Source organism: Hippocampus zosterae, chromosome 10, assembly GCF_025434085.1.
Source record: "Hippocampus zosterae strain Florida chromosome 10, ASM2543408v3, whole genome shotgun sequence".
Lineage (NCBI taxonomy): Eukaryota > Metazoa > Chordata > Actinopteri > Syngnathiformes > Syngnathidae > Hippocampus > Hippocampus zosterae.
The window spans coordinates 3,042,742-3,059,710 of NC_067460.1; the positions used below are offsets into that span (position 1 = coordinate 3,042,742).

Consider the following 16,969-nt stretch of genomic DNA (forward strand, 5'->3'; position numbering starts at 1 on the left):
CATCAGTGTATTCTGAAAATTAGGCACACCATTAATCCTTTTTCTGTGGCACGAAGGTATTGCAGGCATTTTGTCTTTGCCTTTGTCCACCTCCCATTTGAGGACTTAAGCCTTATTGGCCTTGACATACTGCTTAACAGAGCAGCAAATCACTCCTATTGTTTTGCTCTTTTTGGACAGTAGTGGGACATTATTTCTCCTTCTTTGCTTGGAAAGATAATGACTGCTCACGCCAGCTGTTTACAGTTGGATGTAAGACCATCAATCAAGGTTAAAAAAAATAGTGAATCATAAATCTGACTGTTAGTGACCAGTTGTCGGCTTTAATGCTGCTTTTGCTCTTGTCACTTTTATGCCTCTTCTGATGCCTCTTGGCCAGATCATGATTGCGAATGAAAAATGGTTTTCAACTGATCACCTGGTTAAAAAAAAAGTTTACTGTACTAAAAAAAATAATAATAAAATAGTAAACTTAAAAAATGTTGCACTTTTTTTAAATGCAGTCATCAGTTTAATGAAAGGAAATGGTCAATATTGGCATATGGACTGACGTTGACAGTCGACAGTTTTGCTGACAATTGGCGAATGACGGCAACCTAAAGAAATGCCGAACTAAGCACCGACAGAGGTGGGTTTTCGTCCGTCAGTGGAATCATCGCTAACCGGGTCGAGTACCAACGGATCTCTCAGCCTGTCATAGACTGATGCCAATATTGCTGACGACCGACAGAAACACTGTCTCATTTTTGTTCGTGGAGCTGAAGACAAACGGTTGCTTTCATTGACTAAATATTTTGTGCTTTGCGCTTCATGTCTAGTAGGTGGCGGCACAAACCAACTAGCTGTAATTGGAAAAAGGAGAATAAGAGAAGGAACAAGAGAATGACAACGACTTGCGTTTGCAGACAGGCGTAGGATTGCAAGCAACTTGGATTGGATTTTACGCTTGGTCACAATGCAGAGCGGGATTCGGATTCAGCCAAGCCATTTAAAATTTTTAAATAAACTTTTTTGGCATTTTAGCGGGCTCTGTGGTACTTCACCGTGAAAAAATTGACAAATAGGATGATGTGAAATATATATATATTAGAGCTGTCAGTTTAGCACGTTATTATCGGCATTAATTTAAATGAATTTTAACATGATTAAATTCTTTCTCGCGAGATTGATGTGGCACACGTCACAGCGGATTTTATGTTGCTCTATTAATAAACTGGAAACAAAACAAGCGCGCTGCAGAGTCCATGTCCATGTCTGTTTTGCCAGCTACGGCAGTGCGAGACAGCCACGGCAGTGCGAGACACCGAAAATGGATACTTGAAGAGTTGATGAATGGAAAGTTTACTTTTAAAAAGTTGCCAGATTCTTCCACTGACAAGACCAAAGTTACCTGGATGTTTTGCAGTCGTAAACTCAGCTGTCATCATAGCACGTCGAGTCTGAAATACTGTACCACTTAATGGCCAAGCACACAGCTGATGTGAGTACTACGCCCCCTCGTCTAAGATAGCGAAGAAAATGGAAAAGGCGGAGAAGGCTAAGGTACACCAAGCGGGAGAAGACACTGTTTCGGGAAAGAAATAAGAGACTAGGTTGACGAGCCTCTGGTGAATATAGAGCAGGTAGCCTGTTGAGTACGATATATGCCACTGACGCGATTGTAACTTACCGTGAAAGTTACCGTGTTACGTGTCCATATAAATAATGGGGGTGGAGCTTCTCCGTGTTCGTCTGACAGCGACGGTGCGCTGAGGCACGTCGAGAGTTCAGCGGTGCAGTGGTAGCGACCTAGCGACCACACTGAAATTAAAACGTCTCCAGTGTTGTGCCTCGAACCAAGTGTCATCATCCGAAATGATGTTGAACACAAAACCATAGAGAGACTTCCGCGCAAGAAGGACCAACAGATTTAACATAGCCTGACTGCTGTGTTCAAAGCAAACTAAAAAAAAACGAAGGATGCAACCATGGCTTGAATCCACTATTGGCTGAGTACTAGTTTACCTTAGATGTCCACTTTATAATGTTATATTGCACATTCCAAAAACATGCATTGCAAGCTGATTGAACAGTCTAAACTGTTCCTTGGTGTGAGTGTGAGCACGGATGGTTGTTCCTCTCTGTGTGCAATTGTTCACTAATCCTCCAAGTCATCAACTGTAAGTACGTGAGAGTAAAATGGTTGTCTGTCTCCACAAGTGTGCTGTGATTGACAGGCGACCAGTCCAGAGTGTCGACTACTTTTCTCTTCAAGTCAGACAGGATAGGTTGGCGCCCCCCAGATCCTCTGGATAAGCGGTATATAAAATATAAGATAAGATAAGATATCCTTTATTTGTCCCACAGTGGGGAAATTACAGCCTCCAGCAGCAAGAATGTAGGTAGAAAGAAGAAAGAAAAAAACAACAACAAACACCGTTCAATTAAGTGCAATATAAACACAAAATGGATAAATCGCAGTGCTATTTACAATTGTCTTTCACATCATTTAATTATTATTATTGTTGTTATTTTTTATTCAGCAGCCTGACAGCAGTCGGTAGGAACGAGCATCGGTATCTCTCCTTCTTGCAGCGCGGGTGTAACAGTCTCTGGCTGAAGGAGCTACCGAGTGCCGTCAGGGCGGGCTGGAGGGGGTGGGAGGGACTGGCCATCATAGCTTTTAGCTTAGTTAGCATCCTTCTGTTGCCCACCTCCTCCAGAGTGTCAACGGACCAACCCAGGACAGAACTGGCCTTCCTGACCAGTCGCTTCAGTCTCTTTCTGTCCCGGGCTGAGATGCTGCCTGACCAGCAGACAATGCCATAATGGATGGCCGAGGCCACCACCGAGTTATAGAAAGTCTGAAGGAGCGACCCCTTAACCCCAAAGACCTCAGTTTCCTGAGTAGGAAAAGTCGGCTCTGTCCTTTCCTAATCAGGGTGTCCGTGTTTGTAGTCCAGTCCAGTTTGTTGTTCAAAAGAACACCTAGGTACTTGTAGGAGGTCACCCTCTCTATGTCCATACCCTGGATGTTCATCGGTGCTGGTGAGGACTGTTTCCTGCAGAAATCCACAGCCAACTCCTTAGTTTTCCTGGGGTTGATCTGGAGGAGATTCTGCTGGCACCAGTCCACAAAGTCCTTTGTCAGTCCCCTGTACTCCCGATCGTCCCCCTCTGTAATGAGGCCAACAATCGCAGAGTCATCGGAGAACCTCTGAAGGTGGCAGTTTGGAGTGGCGTGTCTGAAGTCCGAGGTGTAGAGGATGAACAGGAATGGAGCCAGAACAGTCCCCTGCGGCGCTCCAGTGCTGCAGAAAAGCCTGTCCGACTCACAGCTCTGCAACCTCACGTACTGCGGCCGATTTGTGAGGTAGTCTATGATCCATGCTGTGAGATGGTGGTCCACTCTGGCGTTCTGCAGTTTGCCTCCCAGTAAGTTGGGCTGTATGGTGTTGAAGGCACTGGAGAAATCAAAGAACATGATTCTCACAGTGCTCCCAGCCTTCTCCAAGTGTGACAGCACTGAGTGGAGGAGGTAGATAATGTCTTCCACGCCGATGCCAGGCTGATAGGCAAACTGCAGCGGGTCCAGTGCCGGGCTCACCAGTGGTCGAAGGTGGGCGAGGACGAGTCTCTCCAGCGTCTTCATCAGGTGAGACGTCAGAGCCACCCGCCTGTAGCTGTTCAGCTCCTTAGGGTGGGGGGTCTTGGGCACTGGGACCAGGCACGAAGTTTTCCACAGCTGTGGAGCTCTCCCCAGCTTCAGGCTCAGGTTGAACATGTGCTGGACAATGTCACACAGCTGGTCAGAGCAGGTCCTGAGGAGCCGGGAACTGATCTTGTCCGGACCTGCTGCCTTCCTCACATTCATCTTCCTCAGTTGGTCCCTCACCTGCTCTGTTGTGATGGACAGGCAGGAACCGGGTGACAGACTGGGTTGATGAGAGCTGGTTGAAAGAGGAGGAGGAGGAGAAGAAGTCCTCAGTGAAAGTCATCTTCTTCCCCTCCCTTCTTTCTTTCTTCTCAGCCGAATCTGCACGGCCTTCAGCTCCTCTCTGTTTCTCGACAGAAAAGCTCTCTTCTTCTCCTTCAGGAGGGCCTTTATGTCGGGATTAATCCATAGTTTGTTGTTGGAAAAACACCGCAGAGTTCTGGTGGGTAGGGTGTTCTCCTCACAGAAGTTTATGTAGTCCGTGATGGTGTCAGTGAGTGCAACAATGTCCTCCCCATGAACCTCGCTGAAGAGTTCCCACTTGGTTGTCTCGAAACAGTCCCACAGAGCATCTTCAGCTTCCGATGACCATTTTTTGACCATTCTGGTCACAGTTGGCTGCCTGTGCACCAGGGGTTTGTACACAGGCTCGAGAAATACCAAGTTGTGGTCTGCTCTTCCAAGAGGGGGGAGGGGGAGGGGTTTATATGCCTCCTTGGTATTGGCATAAAACAAGTCCAAAATATTATTGTCTCTAGTGGCACTGCGTGAAGGTTGGACTTCAAGTTACTCTTTGAACTGTAAATATCTGTGAGGCTCGAGTCAAACCCATGCGTTCAAGTTGTCCTTATAATAATAATCATAATAATAATACATTTAATTTCTAAGCGCCTTTGAAAACACTCAAGGACACCTTACAATCAAAACAAGAACAATAAAACCACAGATAACATTATAAATAATAAAAGGAGAGACAAATTTAAACTGAGTATGCGATTTTAAATCGGTGGGTTTTGAGATGTGATTTGAATGTGTGAATAGAATCAATGTTTCGGATATTGGGTGAGAGTGAGTTCCAGAGTTTCGGGGCTGAGCGTTTGAAAGCTCTCACACCCCATCGTGCTGAGACGGGCTGAGGTTACACAGAGGTGGAAGGAGGATGAAGACGGTATTTGAGGATATCCTGGACAAGACAACCCCTCCCAGCAAGCGAACGAATGTCGAATAGTCCAAAGCCGACACAGGCTACATCGCTGCCGCGAGGAGCATTTGCCGACCTAGCCAGGCTGGCTAACACGCCCTGGTCTGTGGACCGGCCGCAGCCTCCGCCGCTGCCTCTGTGGGGCCGCGGTGGATGCACCTCTGGGAAGGATGAGGAGCAATGCCCGGAAAGCGGTGCAGCGCAGGTGGGGAGCACGACCACTGGAAGCGGAGCCCAAGAAGCCTCCGAGCACTGCAGAATCCCCTCTACGGGCAGACGTAGGAGCGACAGGACGGTCCACAGCAGCGTAGGGGTTTTCTTATGACGAAAAGTAAACCTTAAAAACGACAGTAAACTGTAAAAACGCAAAAAAAAAAAAATTGCGGGTGAGCAGCGGCAGCCAGACGCACCAGCGTTCACTCAACCCAGAAGTCTCTTTATAAAAGCTTTTGGAAACTCAGGTTTAAGAAATTGTGTAATGCAAAATAAGCCCACATTTTAGAAATATTGGGGTCATTTAAGAACAGCAAACCTTCAAGTCTTTATGCTTTTCTTACTGTCATACTCAAGCAAATGTGTCTTATTGGAATTAGTGACACTCATGTTAGCTCTGCTGCCCATGTTCGTATTAAATTGTATTGCATGTTTTGCTGCAAATTATGTATTTAATTGCAGGGAAGTTCATGGCTGGTGATGCACTAATGTTGGAAGTTGATTTACAGATTTTTGAGAAAAAAGGATTATCTTATTTGACGTTAAATTAGCAATGAGGAATTTAAAATGTTCAACGAAAAAAAAATATTTGTTGGCATTTCTTTCACACACAATGATATTTCCATCATTCATCTTTTTTCATTCATCTTCCGAACTGCATCATCCTCATTAGGGTTGCGGGGGTGCTGGAGCCTATCCCAGCTGTCTTCGGGCAGTAGGCGGGGGACACCCCGAATTGGTAGCCAGCCAATCGCAGGGCACACAGAGACGAACAACCATGCACACCCTCACTCACACCTCGGGACAATTTAGAGCAGGGGTGCCCATTAGGTAGATCCTGATCTACCGGTAGATCTAAGACAGGTCCCAAGTAGATCCGAGGAGTGTCGAGGAGAAAAAAAAACAACAACCATTTGTGTGTCTTTGTACATATTAATAATATATTTTTTGTGTTAATGTACACTGCACCCTTATCATCTTATCAGTCTCATTTTCAAATTTTCAAAAAATTTAAAAATAAAATAAAGCAGGTAAATCTTGAATTTATGGTGGCGCGTGATTACATCACCGGAAGTTGTTAGCTCTCAGCAGTCTGCAATTGCAGCTTGTGATCAAAACTGTTGCGCTCTATCTTTTATCGTCATTATTCTCATTCAGAGTTTGCTTCGTGTACAATTCACCAAAGGCACGAGCAAAGAATAGGAATCTAGGAGGGCCCAGGGAACCACTTTAAAACGGTATGTGTGAGCTACGATAGTTAACAGGCTGCAAAAGTGCGTGGCATGCCTCTTTTTCAGGCTGTTTCTCATCATGGCGCGTGTGTGTGTGTGTGTGCGTGTGTGTGCGTGTGTGTGTTTGTGCGCATGCGCGCGCCGGTAAGGGTCGATCCCGGGAGGTTAGTTGATCGAAAAGTAGATCTTTGATCCAAAAAGTTTGGACACCCCTGATTTAGAGTGATCAACGAATGTTTTTGGAAAGTGGGAGGAAACCGGAGTACCCGAAAAAAAACCCACGCAGGCCCGGGGAGAACATGCAAACTCCACACAGGGAGGCCGGAGCTGGAATTGAACCGGTATTTATTTTAGGCCGAGACCAAAATAATACAATCATATTTCTCACTAATTCCTTGTAATGCAATGCTCAATTATTTTTAATACAGACACTTCATCAAAATAATAAGAAAAAAAGATCTAGTTTTTAATTAGAATTTGTCATAGTCTGTCTGGATTTGAGTGCAATTCAAATCATTTTATTGTTTACCTTCACTTGTAGAAGAAGTACCCCTTACAAAATTATATATATACATATACATATATGTATATATATATATATTAAAATAATCTTCATTATGTCATATGTTGTCTTTTTTCCCCTCTTTGAGCTTCAAAAGTGTCTGTGTTAATTCAGTTGTCAGGAACGAAAGTATTCCTTGATCAGTCCTCTACAGACTTGTCGCTTTGTCAAATATGTCACTTCTGGGAAAAAAAAAACCCCAACATAAAATTGTGATTAATTTCATGCACTTTCAGGAAAAATGCTATATTGGGTTATACAGGACACCAATCAAAAACACGTTTTTTTTCTTAGTTTCTTTCTTTGTTGTTATTTCTTCCTTTTTTTCCCCCATGCCTCTCATGCAATTGAAAGGCATGGAGGCAGGGGGGAATTTTTGTTTAATTTTTATGCATGATATTTTTTATTTATTTATTGGCCTATCGTCAGTACCATGATTTTACCAATCTAACCCGCTTGGGAATATATTTTCCTTCATGTTTGTCCCTGAGCTAAAATGAATTTGACAGCCCTGCTCTAAATTGTCCATGGGTGTGAATGTGAGCGTGAATGCTTATATCTATTTGTGCCTTGTGATTGGCTGACAACCAGTTCAGGTTGTACACTGCACTTGCTCCAAATCAGCCATGTTATGCTCCAGCACGCCAGAGACCAAGTTGGACAAAGAATGGACAGAGAGAATCTTTATGCACAAATTTAAATGTACTATAGAATCAATTAAGAAAAAAAACCCCGCACACTTTCACTGGCTATATATTCATTCCCAATATTGTCATGCGGCGCTGCTCACAATCCTTCTTTGACCTCTTGGAACACATTTGTCAGCTTTCAATCATATATAATAAGATCAACCTGTAAATGCAATTTGAGCCAGTTACATTAACAATAAGTAACTTCCTAGTTCCTCAGCTGTCTCCCGGGATCAACCTGGCCGTGCTGTGTTAAACAAACACCTTATTTGATGAGCGAACTTTGTCGGATCGTCACAGCCTAAACCTTGAGTGGATTAGGTCCAAATCATCCGTTAAGACTCTTTGCAGTCAGAGCTAAGGACCTTAATCTCCAAGTTTACCTTTCTTACCTGCGCCTAGTCCTCTTACTGTATGTCAACTTAGCAGGACACTAGGTTACATGCCGGGAAAGATTGTTCGGTAATCCAACACCTGCCATAAAGACACCGGGTGTCCAGATTACCTGAGATCACAATTTCAAGGTAAGGACAGTTTATTATACCCTACATGGTTTTCCTAATTACTTCAAGATTCAAAGAGGCAAGGCATGAGTGCTACCAAAAAGGAATATAATTATAAAAACAACAAAAAGGCAAATTGATAGTGATGTTATGGGACGTGCCGAGCAAGAGTGGGTCTGCCAAATGAAGGACCAATTCGGAGCGAGTGTTGCTTCCAAGACAACCACGTAACCAGTGTCAGGCAGGTTACTTAAAAAAACAACAACTGCATTTAAGTGCAAAACACACAAACGTAAACTGAAATATTAAAAGAAAAAGGGGGAAATTAGGCCCTTCGGGAGTGCCCAGTAAACTGAGCTGAATCCAACTTGAAAACATTAAATAAAAACAATCTTTATAAAAAATATAATTTACTGCTAAATGGCATCTGCAGCTTGTCCAATGGGTGGGGTCATCAGCCATTTATGTTGACATGCATTGAGGGGCGCGAACACCAGAAACAGTGACTTGACTTTTCCACAAGCTCACACGATTGTACTGTGAAGCTGGGGACGCGTGTGTGTGCACAAGCAAGTGCACATAAGCTTTTTTTGTTTGTTTGTTTGTTTGTTTATTGAACATAAAACATATACAGTAATAATTTGACAGAAAATAAGGTAGATAAAAAAAGTAGAAAGAAAGAAATCAGTCTTCATTCAACTCAGTTATTATGTTCAAGGGAGTAGGATGAAGTAAAAAACTTATCTAGTCCTACCCCGTTAAGTGTTTATATCTACTAAATCATTTTTATATCAATCAGAAAAGAAAAAGTAAGAAGTCTCCATTAAGGCTCATACTTTACCCTTAACCGTGATATTTTTACAGCTTTTGGTTTGTATCGGGATTATATACATCCTCACCCTGGCACTCTTGTGTCAATTTTCTCTTGTATTCATAATGGATATTTCAATATTTTTCTCTATTTATCAATTTAGTTCTGATTTATCATTATATTTAATGTTTAGAATTTATCATTTTAACTCTGATTGATGTAGGTTGTTTGTACTATTTTTTTGAATTTGTTTTTGAACTAAGCAAGCGATTTACTCATTTTTAGGTCCGTTTCGAGATTATTCCACAGATTAACACCTTTGCTAGATACACTTCTTTGCTTGATGTTTGTTCTTGTTTTGAGTTTTTTGAATAAGTTGGTACCTCTTAATTCATAATTGCTTACTCGAATTTCGAAAAACTTCTGAATGTTTTGGCAGAGCAGGTTATTGTGTGCTTTATACATTAATGGGGCGATTTTAAAGTCAACCAGGTCATAAAATTTCATCGTATTATATTTGATATAAAGTGGATTTGTGGGTTCTGTATATTTTGATCTATGAATAATTTGAATTGCTTTTTTTTGTAGTTTGAGAATAGGGAGTGTGTTTGTTTTGCAGGCATTTCCCAATATTTCCACACAGTAGGTCATATATGGTAATAATAATGAAGTGTATAATGTGTACAAAGATCTCTTATTTAGCACTTCCTTGGTTTTGTAGAGGATCCCTACGGTCTTGGCTATTTTTCTTTTTACGTTATCGATATGTGGTTTCCAACATAGTTTTGAGTCTATTACTAATCCGAGAAACTTGGTTTCATACGCTCTTTCTATTTCAATTGAGTTTACCATAATTTAAGCTTGGTGTTTGATTGGTCTTGTGCCAAAAACAATTAACTTCGATTTTTTCAGGTTAAGTGACAATTTAATTCTGTCGAACCAGTTTTTTAATTTGTTTTCTACGGTTATCAGGAGCTGTTTCAGATTTATTCCAGAACAGTAGAAAGTTGTATCATCAGCAAATAGGACACATTTAAATAGTTTTGAGACCTTGCAGATATCATTTATATATAAGATGAATAGTTTTGGACCAAGCACTGACCCCTGAGGAACTCCGTGAGTGATTTTCAGTTGATTCGTTTTTTTATTGTTGAGTTGCACATACTGATATGGTCCGTTTTTCCCTGAAGCCATATTGATTCTCACTTAACAGCGCATGCTTTTGTATAAAGCTATCAAGTCTGCGAGAAAATAGTTTATCTAATATTTTTGAAAATTGTGGTAGTAGTGATATTGGTCTATAATTTGTAAACAGATGTTTTTCTCCACTTTTATAGATTGGAATAACTTTAGCAATTTTCATTTTTGATGGAAAGATACCAGCTTTGAATGACAGGTTGCATATGTGCGTGAAAGGTCGCACTACATATTCTATAATCTGCTTGATTATTGTCATATCAATATTAAAGCAATCAGTTGACTTTTTATTTTTAAAAGTTTTTATAATATTTGATACTTCTTCTTGTTTTACAACAGTAAGGAACATCGTGGAGGAGTTTTTTTCTACGTATCTATCTATTTCAGGAAGGTTTGTTGGATCAGGAATTTGTTTTGCTAGGTTACTGCCGATGTTGACAAAATACTCATTAAATTCAGTTGCTATTTCTGCAGTTTTTTCCAAAATAGTATTTTTGCCTTTGATAAAATACTCTGGATAATCCATTTTTTTAGGACTATTTCTGATTACTTGGTTAACTATTTTCCATATTTCTTGTGTGTTACCTTTATTCTGCTCTAATAGTGCATGATAATCATCTCTTTTACTGGTTCTTATAATATTTACTAGTTTATTTTTATAGGTCTTATATTTTTTTCTGCTTCTTCAGTTCTGAATTTTAAAAACAATTTATATACATTGTTTTTCTTTTTACATGCGTTTTATATGCCTTTCGTTATCCATGGCTTACTTGGGTCTTTATACTTTTTGGAGACTTTAGTTAATGGAAAATGTTTATCATATAAGGAGATTATGGTAGACTGAAATACTTCAAACGCTGTATTTGGGTCTTCGTTTGAGTAGACCTCGGTCCAGTTTTGTTTTTCTAGGTCTTGCTTAAAGGCATCGATGGAACGTTGGGTTCTTAGTCTTATTTCTGTTATACGAGTTGTAGATTTAGCTTTTCTATCGAAATAATTATCAAAAACTGCAAAAACAGGTAGGTGGTCACTTATGTCATTAATGAGAAGTCCACTTTCCATTTTATGGTCAATCTTATTTATAAATATGTTATCTATGCTGTGTACATACATCTACTGATGCCTAGTCTGGACACATCATCAGTGATGTTCCTGGATTCACTGGACGTTTCGGGTCTTTCAACTATCAGACGCCCTCCTCCAGGTGACCCAGCCGGGGTTGATCAAGTCCCGGCTTGTGTCCAGACAGCTAGCTAGCTACCATGACTCCATGGATCTCCTCTTTTGAGCCACAGCCATCTTGAGGCTCTTTCTGCCGCTTCAGTGGTATTGCGGATGGCTCTCCTTTTCCTCTCTCCATCGATGCCTAAACTACAGTAGGCTCTGGCCAAGGAACGGGCTGCAAATCCTCTGCAACCAACCTCCACAGGGAAACACCTTGCTCTCCAACCAGCCAGCTGGCAGTCGCTGACCAGTCCTGCGTACTTGGAGAGCTTCCTCTCAAAGGCTTCTTCCAAGCGATCTTCCCACGGCACTGTCAGCTCCAGCAGCACTGCTTGTTTGGTGGACTCCGATACGAGGACAATGTCAGGTCGTAGGGTGGTAACTGCAATATGGCTGGGGAACTTCAGCTTTTTTTCAAGATCCACCAACAACTGCCAGTCTCTTGCAGATGTCAGGATGCCTGCAGATGATGTTCTGCTGGCCGCGGTAGGCTTGTCCCCAGCTCTGACAAAGGCGATGGTTTTATTGGAGGGGCGGAACTGTTTAGCCCATGCCAGCCCTGCGGTAATGGCTTCCGCGATAGTCTTAAGGACTTGATCATGCCTCCACCTGTACCGTCCATCTCCAAGTGCCCTTGTGCAGCCACTGAGGATGTGTTCCAGGGTTCCTCGCTTGGAGCACAGTGGGCACGCCGGTGTCTCTGCTATGCCCCATGTGTGCAGATTTGACGGGCTTGGGAGCACATCATAAACTGCCTGGATGAGGAATTTAATGCGTTGAGGCTCTGCTTTCCAAAGCTCTGCCCAGGTCACTTTCCTCTCAACTGCGTTCTCCCATCTTGTCCAAGCACCCTGTTGTTTCATTCCCACAGCCTTGCAGGTTCTTGTGTCCTCCACTGCTGCTCTCACCTCGTCCTGGACAAGACGTCGCCCCTCCTTCCCCTTGGTGTTCAGCTGGGGAGATGGAAAGGATCCTAGCCCAGCCCGACCTCGTGTGACCACTCCAGTCAAGCACCTGTGCCGGAGCCTTGCATCTGCCTCTTCAACCGCTTCCTCTGCCCTCCATTTCCTGCCAGTCCTCACTTGGATCCCAGCCTTAGCCACCTTCGGATCTCTTGAGTCCCTGTATTGAACCACTTCTCTGGCTCTGGTGACCTTAAATTCCTCCTCCAAGGATTTGAAGGGCAGTTGCAGTTTGTTGCTGTTTCCGTAGAGAGCGATGCTGCTCAGGCTCTTTGGAAGTCCTAGCCATCTCCGGAGGTGGCTGCTGACCTTCCTCTCTAAGGTCTCAACTGTCGAGATGGGGACGGAGTAGACCAGGAGGGGCCACAGGATCCTGGGAAGAATGCCGTGCTGGTATACCCAGGCTTTAAACTTCCCCGGTAGGCCTGACTTGTCCACTGATTTCAGCCAGCCATCCAACTCCGTGCATGTCGACTGGATAGATTTTGTGTCTCTCAGAGAGCAGTCGAAAACCTTCCCTAGGCTCTTGACCGGCTTCTCTGAGATTGATGGAATGGCTGTGCCTGAGATGGTGAACCGGAACTTGTTTTCCACCTTCCCTTTCCTTAGCACCAAAGATCTTGATTTGGCGGGTTTGAAACGCATCCGGGCCCACGCCACCAGCTTTTCAATACCCTTCAGAATCCACCGGCAGCCTGGGACTGATTCTGTCGTGACTGTGAGGTCATCCATGAATGCCCTGATGGGTGGTTGCCGTTGTCCGGAGTTCGTGCGGGGCCCTCTGCACTCTGGCTCAGCAGATTTTGTGAGCATGTTCATGGCTAGCGAGAACAGTGTCACAGAGATAGTACACCCTGTGATGATGCCGATCTCCACCTTGTGCCAACTGGATGTCATTGCTCCTGAAGAGATCCTCATCCTGAAATTGCTGTAATAATCAGCGATGAGATCTCTGCATCTGCTGGGTACATGATGCTTTGTCAGAGTGAGCTGGACGAGCTTGTGTGGAATGGAGCCGAATGCATTTGCCAGGTCAAGCCACAGCACTGATAGGTTACCTTTGTTCTCTCTGGCCTCCCGAATAAGCTGTGTGACCACACCGGTATGTTCCAAACATCCTGAAATTCCTGAGATGCCACCTTTCTGGACGGATGTATCGTTGTAGGAGTTCTTTGCCAGGTAGGTACACAGCCGCTTGGAAACAGCACTGAAGAAAACCTTTGCCTCAACACACAGCAGGGAGATGATGCGGAACTGGTCTAGCTGAGTGGAGTTTTCCTCCTTCGGGATCCATACCCCTTCAGCCATTCTCCATTGTTCAGGGATCCTTCCCCTTCTCCAGAAGACTCGCAGGATTGTCCACAGACGCAGCGGGAGTTTGGGACAGTTCTTGTACACTTTGTATGAAGTGCCACTCGGTGCTGGAGCAGAGCTCGCCCTTGCTCTGCGGACAACCTCCCTGAATTCCTTTAGCTGCAGCTCCGACATGTCGAACTGCTCTTCAGGTTCAGGGGGGTCTATGAGGATGTTGCATTCTCCCAGCTCCTGCTCTCTTGCGGGGTCGCTGTACGTCTGCTTCAGATGTTGGTTTATGATTTCCTGCGAGGAGACCAGCTTGCCACTCCGCTTCTGCCCCAGCAAATCCTTCGTGAACTTGAAGGGGTTAGCGATGAAAGCAGCACGCTTCCATGCCCTCTCGCGTCGCCGCCTCCGGTGCCACTCTGCACGGCGGAGAACTCTAATCTTTTTCCGTAGGATGCACATTAGCTGGGCCAGGCCAGTGCGTTCCTCTTGTCCTGCCGCCTTGTACTGGGACTTCAGCGTTTTCATCTCCTGCCTGATGTTGTGGATCCTTACCGCTCTTTGATTCTTTGCGTACGTTCTTCCCGGGCTTTTCTTCTCCTCCTCGCCAAACCTTTCTGCTGCGAAGCTGACAATGACTGCTGTCATAGCTTGTAGCTTCCCGTCGGCGTGTCCCTTCGCCATAGCCTCCAGAATTTGGTCGACATCATCGTCGAATTGCTTCCAGAGAGAGGTCATGCTAGCTGCAGGCCATTTGATCCGCCTCGTTTCAGACTTGATGCTCGAGGGATTAGTTTGCAACACGTGGAGGTTCTGGGCACTGTGGGGTGACTCCGGGCCTGGCACCTCCTGCGTCTCACCAGGTGTAACACCTGTGCATTGTGTTGTTTCTGCTCCCAACGGGCACTTCATTCTCGCTCGGTGGATCTTCAAGCCATGGATGTTCTTGCAGACTTTGCCGCATGTACACGTTTTACTCAAAGTCGATTGTCCGTTGCCTGGGTCTGTAGCCGTTGTGTCCGTCCGACTGGGGTGCTCATCCTCCCCCCCTCTCGGGCACCCCTGGGGGTATTTTTCCATTGAGTTCATCGTAGCTTGGTTGGGTCCCTCCTCTCAGAGGATGCAGATTGGGTTGCTGACCCGTTCTGCCCCGGTTGCCGTCTCTCCGGGCTGTCACTGACTCTCCAGTCGTCACCACGCTCTTCATGGTTGTCATCCAGTCTTTCCTGGCTGTCACTGATCTCTCAGGGTATTCGCTGTGTACATACATCTACTGATGCCTAGTCTGGACACATCATCAGTGATGTTCCTGGATTCACTGGACGTTTCGGGTCTTTCAACTATCAGACGCCCTCCTCCAGGTGACCCAGCCGGGGTTGATCAAGTCCCGGCTTGTGTCCAGACAGCTAGCTAGCTACCATGACTCCATGGATCTCCTCTTTTGAGCCACAGCCATCTTGAGGCTCTTTCTGCCGCTTCAGTGGTATTGCGGATGGCTCTCCTTTTCCTCTCTCCATCGATGCCTAAACTACAGTAGGCTCTGGCCAAGGAACGGGCTGCAAATCCTCTGCAACCAACCTCCACAGGGAAACACCTTGCTCTCCAACCAGCCAGCTGGCAGTCGCTGACCAGTCCTGCGTACTTGGAGAGCTTCCTCTCAAAGGCTTCTTCCAAGCGATCTTCCCACGGCACTGTCAGCTCCAGCAGCACTGCTTGTTTGGTGGACTCCGATACGAGGACAATGTCAGGTCGTAGGGTGGTAACTGCAATATGGCTGGGGAACTTCAGCTTTTTTTCAAGATCCACCAACAACTGCCAGTCTCTTGCAGATGTCAGGATGCCTGCAGATGATGTTCTGCTGGCCGCGGTAGGCTTGTCCCCAGCTCTGACAAAGGCGATGGTTTTATTGGAGGGGCGGAACTGTTTAGCCCATGCCAGCCCTGCGGTAATGGCTTCCGCGATAGTCTTAAGGACTTGATCATGCCTCCACCTGTACCGTCCATCTCCAAGTGCCCTTGTGCAGCCACTGAGGATGTGTTCCAGGGTTCCTCGCTTGGAGCACAGTGGGCACGCCGGTGTCTCTGCTATGCCCCATGTGTGCAGATTTGACGGGCTTGGGAGCACATCATAAACTGCCTGGATGAGGAATTTAATGCGTTGAGGCTCTGCTTTCCAAAGCTCTGCCCAGGTCACTTTCCTCTCAACTGCGTTCTCCCATCTTGTCCAAGCACCCTGTTGTTTCATTCCCACAGCCTTGCAGGTTCTTGTGTCCTCCACTGCTGCTCTCACCTCGTCCTGGACAAGACGTCGCCCCTCCTTCCCCTTGGTGTTCAGCTGGGGAGATGGAAAGGATCTTAGCCCAGCTCGACCTCGTGTGACCACTCCAGTCAAGCACCTGTGCCGGAGCCTTGCATCTGCCTCTTCAACCGCTTCCTCTGCCCTCCATTTCCCGCCAGTCCTCACTTGGATCCCAGCCTTAGCCACCTTCGGATCTCTTGAGTCCCTGTATTGAACCACTTCTCTGGCTCTGGTGACCTTAAATTCCTCCTCCAAGGATTTGAAGGGCAGTTGCAGTTTGTTGCTGTTTCCGTAGAGAGCGATGCTGCTCAGGCTCTTTGGAAGTCCTAGCCATCTCCGGAGGTGAGTCATCACTGGCTCCCTCACGGTCGGTCGTCGCTGGCTCGCTCGCGGTCGGTCGGTCTTGAAAAAGTTATTGTCCGGGTCCAAGTTGTTCTCAGGGTCAAACGTCTTGTGGTCAGTAGGGTTGGAGGTCATCAAAGGGTTGGAAGGGTCATCAAAGGATTCGAAGTCCATGTTTTTTGGTATGTGAATTTCCTGCTTCTGTAGGGTCAGAGTTTTTATTGTCGGGTGGTGAAAAATTCTCAGTATGCTGCTTGATGGTGTTGAACTCAAGCCTGTTGTGTTGGAGTCCTGGTGCGGGGGTGGACAATAAGTTTGTTATGTCTTAAGTAGGCAGTTTCCCCTCTGTCACGTGCAGCTTTTAATTTTGGGAGGAGCTCTTTTCTTTTTTGTCGTACGGCATCTGTAAAGTCTTCGTTGATGTAGATGTTGGAGCCTTTTAAGTATTTTGCTTTTTGTAGGATCCTTGATCTGTCCTTGTATCTTAGAAATTTCACCACAACTGGCCTTGGTCGAGGTCTTCCAGGGTCTTGTCTTCCTGTGCGGTGAGCTCTCTCCACCTCAATTTGCCCCTGTATCAGCAGTTTCTCCTAAAGGATTTTTTTGAACTTTTTCCTCTGTTTCAGTCCACGTTTCTCCCGGTTCCTCAATTCCATCAATTACTAAGTTGTTTCTTCTTGACTGTCCTTCCAAGTAGTCCACCTTGTCTGTTAATACAAGCATGCCGTCACATACTTTG

The 16,969-nt window shown here is 45.1% G+C and overlaps 1 protein-coding gene across 1 annotated transcript; it reads right to left on the reverse strand.

Annotated features, from left to right (window-relative positions):
- Positions 1-11,204: 11,204 nt before the first annotated feature.
- Positions 11,205-14,679, reverse strand: LOC127608516 (uncharacterized). The gene has a single exon (XM_052077634.1). It carries the CDS (start codon positions 14,677-14,679, stop codon positions 11,356-11,358), a length of 3,324 nt encoding a protein of 1,107 aa, XP_051933594.1. The 3' UTR covers positions 11,205-11,355.
- Positions 14,680-16,969: the final 2,290 nt, after the last annotated feature.